We start from the raw sequence: 15,565 nt of genomic DNA on the forward strand, positions 1-15,565 counted from the left end.
AGAAGATTTTGGCAGAAACCAGAATGTCACAGCGTGTCTGACAGCAGCTGTTCCACGATAAGCCAAACAGCTTATTCTCATTGCAGCGTGTTTGTTTGTGTTTTCCTTCCTACCTGGGAAAGAAAAATCGAGCAGGGCTGAAAGGTAAAGACATTTTCTAAGTCCTGAAACAACAAGCTGGACCCATCCATCTCAGGAGAAATGAGCTGTTGTGGGCACAGCACAGCCCTTGACACTGACCAAGGGGCACATGGGAGGAGAACAGAGTTGACTTTAACAAAGTATTCAGCTCTGCTGCTTTAGTGTTATTCATTCGTGCAAAGCTGCAGGGCTCAAGAAATGCCTTTTAAGATACTCTCAACATCTTATAATACACAACTCATTTCAAGAAAGACACCACAGCTCCCATTTAGACAAACTGGGAGTTTATGTTTAATACTTAGAAGAGAAGCAAGCAAATAAATCACAGGCAAGGGCAGGTATTCAGCAGATAACAGATCTAGGCAGGAACTTGTGCTGATTGATCCTTTCTCTGGCTTCCCCCAGCTTTCCACAGGAGGTGATGGTTTATCATCCCTCTGTCCTGGCAGCTTCACCCCTGGGAGAGGCAGCGAGATGGGATCACGCTGGGTGACAGCCACATAATTTTCTGATTTTATCAGAGTGATGGAGAAAGCCAGTTGGGGTCAAACAATGCCATTGGTACCGCTGGATTTCCTGGCAAAGTTGATGGTGCAAGCTGTGGGGGTTTGATTTCTTGGGTCAGCTGGCAAGGAGACCCAGTGCAATAAGAATGGAGTGACGGGAACAAGCCCATCATATCATCAGCAGACCAAAAGGATTTTATGGAAATCTTCGTTTCTTGCATACCCAAACAAGGACAAGCAGGAATAATCAGTGGAAAGGGGAAATGTTGCTGCTTTTGCTGCCAGCTTGGATGCTCAAAATGGTGTGGGCAGGGGTTGAGTACACCAGCAGAGAGAAACCCTGGACAATGTCCTGGTGCAGACACACCTATGGACAGAGAGGTCTTTAAAGGATCAGGAATGAGGAGTAACTGCCTGGTGCTGGCACAGGCACCCAGTAACCCCATCTCTGTCTGCACAACCCACTCCCAGACAGACTTCCAAAGGCTATAATTAGTGGCAAAGTGATGAAGGTAAATGGTGAAGACCTGCTGAGGTGATTTTATATGTTCTGCATCCTGGCACAGGAGGGGAGGAGAAGAGGTGGATGAGCTCTCTGCAAGGCCACATGCCTCTCTCCCTATTTCCTCCCAAAAAGCTGGGGTGAAGGAAACATTTCCAAATAACAAGCATCCATAGCAAAATACACCTGAGTGAGCAGCTTGAGTCACCTCCTAGTGAGGCAAAGCCCTTCAGAAATCCCAGCAGGAAATATTCTCTTTCTGGTCAAGGTGTGGGACAAAATATTATCACAGATTTTCTGTTCAGCCTTTAATTTTGGCAAGCTGTGGGAGGTACAGCAGAGGTATTGCACCCCTCAGGCAGCCTGCTGGGAAACATGAAGACTGGCCTAGGGAGAAACATGTTACAGGTATTGCAGAGGGAGATGGGTTTTTTGAACTTCAGAGCGAAGCTGGAAGCCATGACATCTCCAGAAATTAAACTCCCGCTTGTTATTGAACGGGATCCATGTGCTTCACTTAGCTCTGATCCCATTTGTGCTGCAAGAAAATGAAAAATGTTTTGCCAATTTTCCTGTGGAAAAAGGGGCAGAGCAGCAGCAGGGCTGAGATCCCCCAGCTCCACAGCTGCCACAGCACTGCAAGCTCTGTACTGGGTTTCACACACCCTTCGAAGGCCCTCGTGCACACAGTGATTGCTTTTGCCCAAAAAGAGGGACTGCACTCACCACACAGCTCCTTGGTGTCCACATTGCTGGAAGAGGGGGAGAAGGAGGCAGGGGAGGAAGCAGAAAAAAAAGAGAGAGAGAGAAAGACAATTTTAATGTACAGGACAGATGAAGGCTACAGGTAGAATTCCCACGGGCTTAACTCCAGATGCCCTCCTGCAACATCCCCCACCCCCTCAGCATCCCCCAGCCACCAGTGGGGACAGCCTGTGGAGAAGAGAAGGGTTTGTGCCACTCAGAGCAACTTCAGCATCTGTGCAGCTGGAATAGGTTCACAAGTTATTTTGGCTATTGCCTGAGGGGAAAATGGGTACTTGTACATCCCCCACCACAGGGAGACCTTTGTCCAAGGAAGACCCAGCACACCTGGCACATCAACTCCTCTGACTTCCTTACAAACATCCAGCCTGGCAACACCCTGGTGAGGCACTCGATATGGCACAGGAATGTGTTTGTTCCCATTTACTCAGAATAAAAATTTGCAAAATGTACTTTTCTTGATGGACCAATTCTCCTAATTCTGTCCTTACGAAGCAGCTCTTGCCTGGGACTCTCTCCAGACAAAATTGCATGATTACTTCTTAACACATGAACACTTAGTTTACATAACAACATCTCAACAGACAACCTGCTTGGGAAATAAAGATTGCTGCTAATCTCTCTGTGCCTCCTATTCCCACACAATCATTAGTGCCATTCAAGGACTGGAACAATCTCTTAATAGAATTATATTTTATCAATCCACTTATATCCTGGAATATAAATATCTTTATATCTTTAACTAAACTCATCCCTGCTCTGTCTAACCTGCCAGCATAAGTCGATTAGGGGTTTCACTGACAGCATCCCCCTGCAGCCCTGCCTTGATGTCCAAATCAAGGCAAACACAAATGTCTCGAGCTCGTGAGGTGCTGTCTGACAGAAGTGTGCCACCTGTCCTGTGTCCTGCTGAAAAAGCACGAGGTGCTGAATCACACCCCCTTTTGGGTAAGTGATGCCTGTCATGGTGTAAAGAAGTCACCTCTTGTCTCGAGTGCAGGACACTGGTGGTGCAGGACACACCTGCAGGGGTGGCTGCTGTGGCAGGGTGGGCAGCACACGCCTCTCTCTGCAAAATGAGCTTTTGCACTACTTTATCTTCATTCTCTTGGAGACTTATCATCTTCCTCAAACCCTGGAATTACTTCCCTGAGTCCTACAAAAGCCTCTGGGAATGCTGTGGGCTCAGCTTCCCTGACTAGGTGTTCTCATGGCCAAATCCACTGAATACACAGATACAAAACACTGTGCAACAGAGTCACTCCTGATCCCAGGAGCTTTGGCAGAGCACAGCACTTTGGCAGCAAGTGACTGCCAGCACGGAGCTTCAGCAATGCAGCAGCAGAGGAATTCAGGTGAGACCCCCAGCAGATGCATTTCCAGCGCTGGCACAGCCTCAGGACCACAGCTGGTTGTTCACCAAAGCTCTCTCAGCACACAGCCTGGGAAGTCAAATGCTGCTTTCAGTCACGTGCGTAAGAGTAGCTTTTACATCAGCATCACCCACGAAGTGTTTCAATAATATCTTTCAGAAGACAGTTATTGTTTATAAACACCTACTGACGTGGTTATGGGTTTGCAGCTAGGGCATGTTACTGAGAAAAAAACCAACCTATTATTGTATTCCCTGTGATTCTGCATTGTAGTAATTGATCTGCTGCTGCCAAAATTGGTCTTTTATTTCCTCACATCTTGCCAGTGTATGATTTAACTTAATTGTGCTTGAATGTTAACTCGGCTGAGAAGTTGCTTTTAATTTTAAGTCATCTTGCCTTCAGAATAAGCCTAATGAAAGAAATTACTGAAGCCACAAGCTGACTTAATAAGAAATATGATAATGTTCAGATGAAAAACTGTAAGGAGAAATCAATGGGTACTTGAGCAGGCTGCTTCCATCCCCCAGGAGTTTGCCTGCTGGGAACATCGCTGACACAGAGCCACATCCCCACTGCTGTTACAGGGGGGTTTCTGGCCCAGCTTGGGAGCTGCACAGCACAAGCCATGTGCAACACCTGGCTACAAAACAATTTACAAGCTGATCTGGTGGTTTAATGCTTCAGTATCTAGCCCCCACCATGGGTTATGCCAGTAGGGATTTTTATTATGCAGATATTCAGGAACTGGGGTTCAGGCCTTGTGAAATGGGAGGTTCTGGCTCCTGACGAGCTCCCTTATCATCCCCAACCCTTCATCCCAGAGCTGCCGTTCAGAGGGTATTTTTGGAGCAATCACATATCACAAAACCCTTCAGCAGAATAATATTTAGGTGAGCATTAGTTACCAATTTTTTTTCATTCAACATTCCTGTTTACAACAATAAGTTAAAAAGAAAAATCACAAGTTGTTCTCATGTTTCCAGGAAAAAAATGAAAGAAGCCTTTCAAGTACCAGAACACTTGGCTGTGAATTAGCTTTTGATTTTTTTTGTTGCATCAATAATATGACTAATTCAGGAGCTTATTGAAGCCGTAACCCAACTAACTAAGCAGAATGTAATGAAGTTTAAGTAGAAATGAAAGAATTATTAAAGCTTTCTGTCGTACAATTTTTTCTGCAAAGTAGAGACCATATCTATCTGATCTCATTCCAAAACAAAAGTCTTCCTTTCAAAGGAGAAAAAAAAAATCAAGAAAATCCAAGTCTTTTTGAAAATCCAGGCCTTTTCTCTATTTGCCAACCAATGAGGCTCTAGCATGGAGCAGCACAACCCTGCATCCCCAGTCTTGCTGGGGATGTGCACCCTTTGAGGTTACCTTCCAAGGCAAAGATATACTTTGGAGATCCTCCATTTGCCATTTGGGACCTAATTGCTCCAACAGAAGTAGGAGGCAAACACAAGAGCTCAGATTTCAACCTAGATCACCTTCTGAAAAGGCAGAGCCCAAGCCATGAACTACTTTGGCCACAAAAAAGGACTGTTTATTGCTCACCACTCCCTCCATTTAAATACACTGGGATCATTTGACCAGATAAACATATTGGCAATGGGGAAATAGTTTTCTCTCCTGATTCATATCCAACTATTTCAAAGAAAAAGAAAAGACCTCTAAGCATGATACTCCTCCTGTGTAAGCAGGAGTTTAAAGAGCAATGACCATGCTGCGAGAGCATCCCCTCAGTGGGATTAATTAAGTGAACTTGCCCAGGGAGTAATTACTGATGCATGACTCGTAGGAGCAAGAGGCTGCCCAGAGTAATGGCTGTGCCTCCTGCATACTCCAGAAAGAAATACATTTCTCCCCACAAAGCCCCACCCAGAGTTAAACTGTGGTTTGATGAGCACTAGAGCTAACGAGGACCCCTGGGAAGTCACATCTTTCCCTTGCCATGTCCCTGGTTGCAGATTGTCTGTGGACAGGCTTTTAACAGAGCTGTCCTGTACTGACTCTGCTGCTTTTCCATCAGTTTGTAAATCTTTTTTATTCCTGTACCCACCTTTCTTGAAACATGATGCCATCTTTGAGACTTTATCCCAGGAAGCAGCACCTTCAGGCAGAGGACCTGTGTCCAGCAGGTGTCCAACAGCCCAAGGATTATGGCCTCAAGCTGAGCATCCCAGCAGCCAGACCTCTGGGTGGGTGATGGTACCACGCAACATCCAGGTCTTGGGTCAGAACATCCAACTAATCGATCCAGATCCAGCCTAACACTTTGCTAAAGCAAATCAGTGTTTTCCACCAGGAAAATGAAATATTTCTGGAAATTGCCCATGATGATTATTTGGATTAGCTCTTAATAAGCAAGCCCAGGGGAGCACAGCACAGGAGGGGGTTACCCAGAGAACATCCCAGGAGGTCTCAGCACGGCAAAGTCAGGGATGTCCTGGTCCAGTGCTGCTGCTGACCTGCAGAGGTTCCTTCCAACAAACACAGCCAGGAGTCTGCAATCCAGCCTCTCTCCCTCTCTTTCCCAGCATCTCCCTGCCTCCCTAAGGCTGATGGTCTCTGATGTGCTGTCATTAACATATTTTTCCAGACTTCGAATAAAGAGAGGAGAGAAAAAGTTATCTCAGACTGAAAAAGATAATGTGGAGGAGCGGGGCATGAAATTCCCTTCCTGGGTTTCAGCTCAGCCAAAGGAAAGGTGTCCCAGTCACTCCCAACAGGCAGTACAATCAAAAACATAATGGGAATTCAGAAGTTGCAAATACATCAAAGTCTCATCTTCATGTTTCTCATGCAAATATCTGCCTGGATGTGCTGCTCAAATGCTGCTCGGTGCCCGATCAACTTCAGCTGAAGATAACAACCCTTTTCCTTGGGCAGATGAAAGGTTTGCATCAGCAGCCACACAGCTTAGTCACTTCACCAGCACAGAAAATGGATGGTTCCTTCCTGAAATCACGTTCTACTTTTATTTCCATCTTTTATTTGCAGCTTTGGGTTTGCCACAAGGCTTCAAACGAGCACGGAAACAAATTATCCTCTAGCATTAGCCACCTGCAGAACTCATTTTCATTTAGGAAAGACTAAAAAACAACAAGTGCAGATGGAAAATATTATTGTATCTGATGAAAAGGCTTCAGCAACAGCGCTGTGGTATCTCAACACCTCAGAAGTGGCAAATATGCATCCAGATGCCTACTAAGGGGTCACAGATGGTCACTTCTGATCATTAGTTTCTGACTCAATGAAATATTTTTTACACAAGCCCCACAGAGAGAGAAATTATTCCAGGCAGAGCATGAGAAATACCAAATACTGGATGCCAGCCAGGAGCTGAATAACTTTAATTCTAAAGAATTAAACCACTTTCCAAGCCCATCTTGTATCTTCTGGTGAATCCTGGTAAATCCTTCCCAAGACCAATCCAAGTACCTCCCCTTTACCCATCTGCTTGCTTAAAAAAAACCTCAAACCACTCTTATGGTATGACTTAAAAAAGGACTTCCAAAGTCTGGTGTGCCACATTGCAAAGAAACAGCAGAAACCATATGCCAAGGCTGTCCACAACCAGAAGGACATCCAGCCACCTGCAGCTTTGAAAGACACAGGCAGAGAAGGATTCAGAACATGTATCAGGTTTGCCTTTAATTGCTTTAGCTGTGGCAAACGGGCAGTTGGGGTTCTGCTGCCTACCTGGCTTTACTTTAAGGATGGTCTTTTTCTGCTGCCAAATGTCCCTGTTTCTTGCATGACATAAATTTGTGGTGTGCTTCAGCAGGAATAATTCTAAGGTGCACATGCTGGTGCAGGCACTATTGCCCTGCTCTGTATTCAGTACAGCAATAAATAGAGTGAGCAGTGAGCCTGAAATAACCCAGCAGGTATTTTCTTTTTCCAGCACGGCAGAAAGTACCACATGTTTGAACTCCCAGAGTGGATGGAGGAGAGCCATGAGGCAAGAGATGGCACAGGGGTTATCATTTACTCCAGAGGTTTCTCCCAAAATCCACATTATATGAAAGAGGAAAAGTTTTGCAGAGTGCACATGGATCACCACCTAACCAGGACACTTCCAGCACTGAAGCACAATGATTTAGATGATAACACCTGTGGAGAACAGCTCCCATGGGGGCTCCTGCAGGGGAGAAAAATGCTGCCTTCTCTAAAGCAAAACTAACAACTTTATTTTCCCTTAGCATATGCTCCATCACTGAGCACCTGGTGAGCACAGTAAGGGCCTCTGAAAGCCCAGCAACAAAACATGTTTTTTTCTAAAGCCCTGATAGCACAGAGGAAAAAAAATAGGGACAAAGAATTGCCCAGAAATACAGAGAAGCAGAAGGAGGATTTTGTATGAAGTTTTCACATATAAACTTTGATTACAGTCTCATCACCTGTGGTGCAGGTTTGGGGTTTATAACACATTCTGCATACTTTGAGAGATGGTCTCTTTCCTCCTACTTGCCCTTGCTATAAAACAGGATTTTCACTCACCATTTGAAGGCTGAAGTCTAGTGTCCCCCAAGGATATTCTGCTCACCTAAACCTGGGGCTGGGTTCCTTCCTGCTCGTTGCACATCTTTCCTTGGGATTTAGGCAGATGAGGACCAAGACAGGGACAGTTTTGCTTCTTTCCACACTGTGTGACGAGCGTGGCTCTCTGCTCAGCAAGACAGAAGGTGAGCAGCACTGGGGCTGCACAGCACACCTTCATTCAGGTCCACTGGATAGTAATGTTTCAGTATTTAATACATTTTAATAGTAATATTTTCACATGGCTTTCTCTGCAGCTTCTTGCCTTTATAAACCATCTGGGTTCTCATTAATTGAGACGCTGCCCAGATCCACTTTCCAAACCACACGCCCACGTTCATTGGAAATGCTGGTGCCCAGAGCTGCGAGCTCTGCACCGAGTGCTCTCCTCTGGAGCACCAGGGCAGCAGAGCCTTCATTAAAAGCCAGTAATATGGAAAACACTGATTTTTCAAGGTAAACTGAACTGACCTTCAACACAAACAAGCACAGTAAACCTGGTAGGCTCAGGATAAAACACGGTCCTTTGTTCATCCTGCTTCAAGGCTGTTCCCTCCCTACAGAACAAGACCCTGTGAAGCTTCTGCAGAGTCACACAGGGAGCCCACAGTGGAATTGCTCTGCGTGTAGAAGCACAGAGAGAAACCAGGAGGTCTCAGTTCCCTGCTGAGCACTGGCAGGCAGGGCTCCCCCTGCCCAAGCCAGACAAAAAGCATCTCAGATACCCACATCTGTGGTTTCAGCATCACCAAAGATGCTCTTTTCAGTGATCTTCTGCTATGATGGGGGAGATCAGCAGAAGATCTTTACTACCTTCTCCTCCCCCTTGATATGGAAGCCTCATGGCAGATCCCTGAGTGTGTCTGGTGGCTCTCCTGGGGACAGCCACACCCCTCAACAAAGGGCCTCAGCACCCTACAGCCACTGCACAGCCCAACCTGCAGGGTTTACAGGCAGACCTGCCCACTGGCATCCTTCCCACCGTGCCAGAGCCTGAGTTTAGCTCAGAAGTGCTTTCATACACCCACAGTAAGGTGCCTCTTTTACAAATCCTGCTCCAGATCTGATTGCAAAAGAAAAGGGGGAGGATGGGGGGGAGGGAAGGGTGGTTAGCACTGAACACTGACTCCTAATTGATACGTCATGAGGCTGAACTTCCCAGATGGGTGGCACACTTTGGGGCAAAAATGCCTGGATCTGCTCCAAAAAAGCCTGTGATACAGAGCACAGATGCCCTGCAGAAAGGCAGTTGCCATAGCACTCCACACGAGCAGTAATTAGGGATGTGATGAGAAGATGTCTGTTCTCTAGCCAGTGACCTGCAAATACAGTTGCATTCATCTTGTAGCAGTAATAAACGTTATAAAAATGACATGAGGAGGCTACTGAACTTGCTAAATACAATCCCTGAAGTCCCAAACCATCCAAGGGCAAGTGTAGATGCAGCAGCTGAAGGTGCCTCTGCCCACTGTGACCTCATTAGCTCAGCTGGTCAGACCATGGTGCTGATAACACCAAGCTTGTGAGTTTGATCCTCAAAGAGACCATTCACAGAGGAGCTGGACTCAATAATCCCTGTGGATCCCTTCCAACGCAGAATATCCTGTGAAATCTCAGGTGCTGGTCTTCTTTTGGATTCATCCCCACTTCTTCTTGCAGAACCCCTTACTTCCACCCCAGTTTTACACTCATCACAGTCTTCAAGGAAAGGGTTTTGGTGTGGGTTTTCCTGGCTTTGAAAAATGGGGAAACTCTTCTGCAATGACAGCTCATGTTCTCTCAGAGGCTCCCAGGGGTGACCCTGCTGACCCCACGGAACCTGGACCATGTGCCTGCTCCATACACACACGCTGGGCTTGGTGTGCCTGTGGTGTGCTCACAGGAATATTCCTGCTTTTGCTTGTGCAGCTGATAAAACCAGAATGGGCACTTTGTCAGGGCGAGTGGGGTGGATTAGACACTGCTTTTTGCAGCACAACTCAGCTTCCATTTCCTTTCAGGGACTCAATATTTACCATAAAGATGAAGGCCATCACAACATAACACATTATTTGCTAGTTTCACATTTTCAAAGATTGCTGCTGTATTTCAAGGCCGGTTCAGCTCCTCACTCCCTTGGCATACTGATGCATTCTGCAGCCACAGACACTTATGAAGCACTGGTCACAGTAAGCCAAGCCTCCAAGTAACCCAATTGCCTCTGTACAGCCACAGGTTGGTGTCGGAAACAGCCCAGTGAAGACCCTGGCTGCCTCTCCACCATTCTCAGAAAGTCCCAAGCTTCAAACCCTCCCTGACACAGACCAGATGCTTTCTTTCATCAGTAGTTTCAAGACAACCAAAACAACATTTTCTATATGGTGAAGTGTTTGACAGAACAAAACACACGGCTCTAATCATCAAGGGCAGCAGGAAAAGTGACTGAATATGGATAAAAATGAAACAGTGGTCTGGATGCTGTTGAAAAGCATGCTCAAAGCTCTTGCTAGTTAAAAGAGAAATAAATGTCATTTTTAAAAAAGACAGCAGCAATAAACTGGTACCTGTGAAGTACCAGACATTTGTTAGTTCATTCATCAGGAACTGCAATATGGCACTTCAGGCTGCCAGTCGGTGCCACACCCTCCTGCTTTGCCACACAGCTCCAGAACTGGGGTTTGGGTACCACCAATGAACCAAGCTCAGCATCCATGAGGCTCTGCCCTTCCTGCCCTATGACTTCTAGAAAATAACGTACAAAATGCAGCATCAAGGGACAATTTTCCACAGAGGCCTGATCATGAACCCAAATCCCTGGACTCTGGGGAGTGCAGGAGAAGCCCAAGGCAGAGCAGTCCCACTGCTGCCCTCCACAAAACCCCACACCTCACTGCCCGTGGCTGGGGCACCACAGCCTTCTGCAACTCCACTGTGGGCAAGGGGAGGGATTTTCCCCCTTCCATATCCAGTTGGGACCATCCAGGATCTGTATGTTAAGGGCAAAGATTGGTGGAGTTGTTTCTGCCCAAAGAAGAAAATTTTGGGTGGATTAAGGCAATGTCCTCTTGCATCATTCCCTGTACCTGGTAAAACCATTCCATGATTTGCTGTCACAGTTGGCCAGAACCTCTAACCACTCACTCACAAAGAAAAATCTCTTGAAAAGCTCACAAAAACTCTGAACAAGATGATAACACAAAAAACCTGTTGCTAACAGCACAGTTAATATCCTGAAAAATATATCAATGCAGCACACTAATTTACTAAGCTTAATCCAATGGTTTCTAAGCACAGTCACCACCTTCAGTAAAACAGACATTTCGTACAGTATGAAACATTTTCAACTCTCTGCATGTGCCAAATTCCTAATAAATTACATGGAAACCCTCCTTTTTTTTTTTTTTTATGGATGACTTTTTCTTGAAAAATATCACTCTGCCCACAAGTGCACCAAAGAAAAGAGAAGGCAGGTTTAATTACAGCCTGCAAGTAACTTAGGTAGGAGGGATGCTAGGAGGGATGGCACTTTCAAATTTATTAAATTGATGATTACTGTATTGATTATCTTCATCGCCTGACAGCGCCAGGCAAAACTGGGACTGTCGTCCTTGGAAGGATGGGCTGGACACGTCATGGTCAGCACAGAGGCAGCACAGGCAACTTCTTTGCTCTCAGGGTCTCTCAGGGTCCCCACCAGCTCCATTTTGGAAATGTAGCATGATTTTCTGGGATATTATCATCATGTTGCATTGAGATAGCTGATTACTTAATTTTGACGTCCTGGTCCCATGCAGCGTCTTCAGCCTGCATCCTGCAGCACAGCTTGCTTGTAAACCCAGCTCTTCATCTCCCAAAAAGCATTTCAAGAGCAGTAAATACAGCAGTTAACGGCACATCAATTTTGCTGTCAGGCTTGTTCAAAGTGATCAGCCTCAAGACAGACTTTTAAATGCCAGCTGTTTACGGTGCATTTGGACTGCTGTGAACGTAAACTCTTTTACAGGGATAGTTGCAGTAACTATTTCGGTTTTGTGCAACATGGGTTCCCTTGTATCAGGAAGGAAAAGAATGGTTTCAGCCTGTGATGCTCATTCACAAAATCACGGCGTAGCCCTCCTGTTGTGGAGTGCTCAGTAAAGTGCATTAAAAACGAAAGGAGCAGAAAGTTGTCCGGAAGGGCTCCCACCCACTGCTCAGGGAACTACTGAGAGTTTTTTCCAGCCTGGCCAGCAAAAAAGCAGCAACAAAATCAGCAGCATTACGGAGCGATGCGAGCACTCGGGCAGGGCTGCTGCACCCCGGCACACAAGGAGCGATCCTGCTGCACCCCGGCACACAGGGAGCGATCCTGCTGCACCCCGGCACACAGGGAGCGATCCTGCCGTGCCCCAGCACACAGGGAGCGATCCTGCCGTATCCCGGCACACAGGGAGCGATCCTGCCGTGCCCGGCACACAGAGAGCGATCCTGCCGTGCCCCGGCACACAGGGAGCGATCCTGCCGTGCCCCAGCACACAGGGAGCGATCCTGCCGTGCCCCGGCACACAGGGAGCGATCCTGCCGTGCCCCAGCACACAGGGAGCGATCCTGCCGTGCCCGGCACACAGGGAGCGATCCTGCTGCACCCCGGCACACAGGGAGCGATCCTGCCGTATCCCGGCACACAGGGAGCGATCCTGCCGTGCCCGGCACACAGAGAGCGATCCTGCCGTGCCCCGGCACACAGGGAGCGATCCTGCCGTGCCCCAGCACACAGGGAGCGATCCTGCCGTGCCCCGGCACACAGGGAGCGATCCTGCCGTGCCCCAGCACACAGGGAGCGATCCTGCCGTGCCCGGCACACAGGGAGCGATCCTGCTGCACCCCGGCACACAGGGAGCGATCCTGCCGTATCCCGGCACACAGGGAGCGATCCTGCCGTGCCCCAGCACACAGGGAGCGATCCTGCCGTGCCCCGGCACACAGGGAGCGATCCTGCCGTGCCCGGCACACAGGGAGCGATCCTGCTGCACCCCGGCACACAGGGAGCGATCCTGCCGTATCCCGGCACACAGGGAGCGATCCTGCTGCACCCCGGCACACAGGGAGCGATCCTGCCGTGCCCCAGCACACAGGGAGCGATCCTGCCGTGCCCGGCACACAGGGAGCGATCCTGCCGTGCCCCGGCACACAGGGAGCGATCCTGCTGCACCCCGGCACACAGGGAGCGATCCTGCCGTATCCCGGCACACAGGGAGCGATCCTGCCGCGCCCCAGCACACAGGGAGCGATCCTGCCGTGCCCGGCACACAGGGAGCGATCCTGCCGTGCCCGGCACACAGGGAGCGATCCTGCCGTATCCCGGCACACAGGGAGCGATCCTGCCGTATCCCGGCACACAGGGAGCGATCCTGCCGTATCCCGGCACACAGGGAGCGATCCTGCCGTATCCCGGCACACAGGGAGCGATCCTGCCGTGCCCCAGCACACAGGGAGCGATCCTGCCGTGCCACGGCCGGGATGCGGAGCCCCGGGCAGCTGCCGGTCCGTGCGGCGCCTCCTCTGCCCGCAGCTGGGATGCTGAGCAGGGCTGGGGGCTCAGGCCGCCCCCCACCAAATGCCACTGCAGGGACCTTGGGGGCACTCGCAGAGCCAGTGCTGTGTGTGGGTGCCCAGCACAGCAGGGACAAGAGCAAGACAGGCACACGAGTGCCGTGATGAGCGAGTTACAGAGGTGGAAAGGGTGCAAGTATTCATAACCCGGACTGGAAATCACTGCCTGGATTTCAGAGCGGTTCCGTGCTGGAGCCTGCAGGGCTGAGTTACCCAGAAATGAACCATTTCCATCAGTCTGACTGACCCCCTCAGCCCGCTGTGCCGCGGTGCTGCTGCCCTGCTCCTCCCCGCGCAAGAAAGCCAAGGGATGCTGTGAGTTTTCACCTTCACAGGGGCACGATAGTGGCACAAATACCTCTGGCTTGCAGCAAAGCTACACTTCAGATGTTTTTTCACACACTTCCCTCCACTTGTTGGCCTTCTCCTTTACATCAAAAGACGTAATTTATCCATGTTTTTAAGCTCTCATTATTTCTTTTAGCACCGTTTTCAGAGCAAACCACTAAAACAAATAAATATTCCTTTTTGGAGGGAGGAGATGATCTCTTATGCTTTTATGCACAACCTGTCAACAGTATGAAACAGTCAGAAATGGCCTCTTTTGATGAGTGAATATTTAACATTTTGCCTATTTCCACTTGATATGGAAGCCTGGGCTAATCCAATTTCTATTTGTAATATCTGTAATATTGAACAGTAAAAGAGACAGGGATTGTTCAGAGCTCAGCTGAATGAGTTGCTAATTGCCAGAAGCAAATAATGAGATATTGAGAGCATGAGGTAAAATTAAATCAGCCTTCTTCTCCTTTTAGATTTTGCAGGTATCTTGTTTACTGCCAAAACTGTATGTAGGAAAGGAAGAAATTAGAGCAACAAATGTGCAGGTTTGGATATGTAACATACAACTGGCAGGGAACTAGTAAAAGAATAGTAAAGCAAGAAATCCCTGGATTCTATTGCTGTATTTTCCCCTATATCTTTGTTTCTCATTCATTCTTTTCTCCTGCCATTGAAAAATTATCTAAAAATCCTCCTCTCAAATCCAGTCCCAAGGCAGACAGCTTGCTCTGCCTACCAAAGAACAGCTGGACATATCTGCTGCTTGGTGCTGGTGCCCTAAGTATATTTACCAAGAAAAAAAGCCCCATAAATTTGCAAGATTGGAGCTGAAAGTAAAGTCTACAATCTCTTTGAATGCCTCAAATATGACTCAAACACAAGTGGTTAGTTAGAATTAAATATCTCAGTCACTTTTATGATTTTAACACAAGATCTTGGTATCTTTCTATTCCCTAGAACAGAAAACCTGTGAGGCAGAATGGCCCTGAACAATCCAAAAAATAAGGTGCTGAGCCCCTTTCCCAGCTAGAAAAGTCTCTGATGTGATATTTCTTCACTCCATTTGTGCAGATAAACCCTCCCCAATCTTCGCACTCTGCAGCAAACACCAGCCAGCTGCTCCCAGAGCCAATCTCCTTCACTACCAGACAGGCTCTCCCCAGGGACCCAGCAGAGAGCCTGCCTGGGAAAACACCTGGGAAATAGGATTAGAAATAGAAAAATGTTCTCAAATGTTAGTTCAAACAAGATTCTGTGCAGTTTTTCAGCTTTGTGTTTCTCACAATGACCTTCCCACAGAGTGATTTGTTTTTAAAGCCCCTTTTCTTTGGTGAGCCTGAGATGTTTTGTGTCTCTATCTACTTGCAGATGCTGAGCACCAGCTTTGGCACCAAGTATTTCTTCACTTAAAAGAAAAATAGAGCAAAGTATAGTTTAAATGACATGTCTAGAGAAGAGTAAGCTGGGACTCAAAAACATCTTCCACATAAACAAAATCCACCAAATGCCCATGTTCTTGAGAGCCAGAAATTAGAGCAAGACATGTAATTTTTGTGCAATCATTTTGCCCCTTTCAGAAGAGACAAGAACTGTCTCTTGAATCAGTTAATCAAGATCTTGGCTGATTAAACCATCCGTAGTTTGTTTCCCAGGGAGCTAATTGAGAACATTCCATATTCAGAAGTGAAGCTGGTTTCAATGGGCACAGCCATCTCTGTAGTGCAGGCTTCAGACAAATCCAGCATGCCACTGAATCAGGTTTGCAATGCAAATAGCCAAGATTAGGGAGGGAGAGAGAGGGAGGATCAGGAAAAAAGTAT

General features: G+C 47.6%; 1 protein-coding gene across 4 annotated transcripts in view; it reads right to left on the reverse strand.

Moving 5' to 3' along the window:
* The window catches only part of NECAB2 (N-terminal EF-hand calcium binding protein 2), a 91,069-nt gene that overhangs the window by 17,854 nt on the left and 57,650 nt on the right, over positions 1 to 15,565 (reverse strand). For 2 of the 4 annotated variants that reach the window (XM_032121578.1, XM_032121577.1), the window contains exon 4: positions 1,876 to 1,901. The exons of the other annotated variants lie outside the window; for them this stretch is intronic. In XM_032121578.1, the coding sequence (XP_031977469.1) occupies positions 1,876 to 1,901 (26 nt within the window). The remainder of the gene's footprint in view (positions 1 to 1,875; positions 1,902 to 15,565) is intronic. 4 annotated transcript variants of the gene reach the window in all.

This window comes from Corvus moneduloides, chromosome 12 (genome assembly GCF_009650955.1).
Source record: "Corvus moneduloides isolate bCorMon1 chromosome 12, bCorMon1.pri, whole genome shotgun sequence".
In the NCBI taxonomy this organism is placed as follows: Eukaryota; Metazoa; Chordata; class Aves; order Passeriformes; family Corvidae; genus Corvus; species Corvus moneduloides.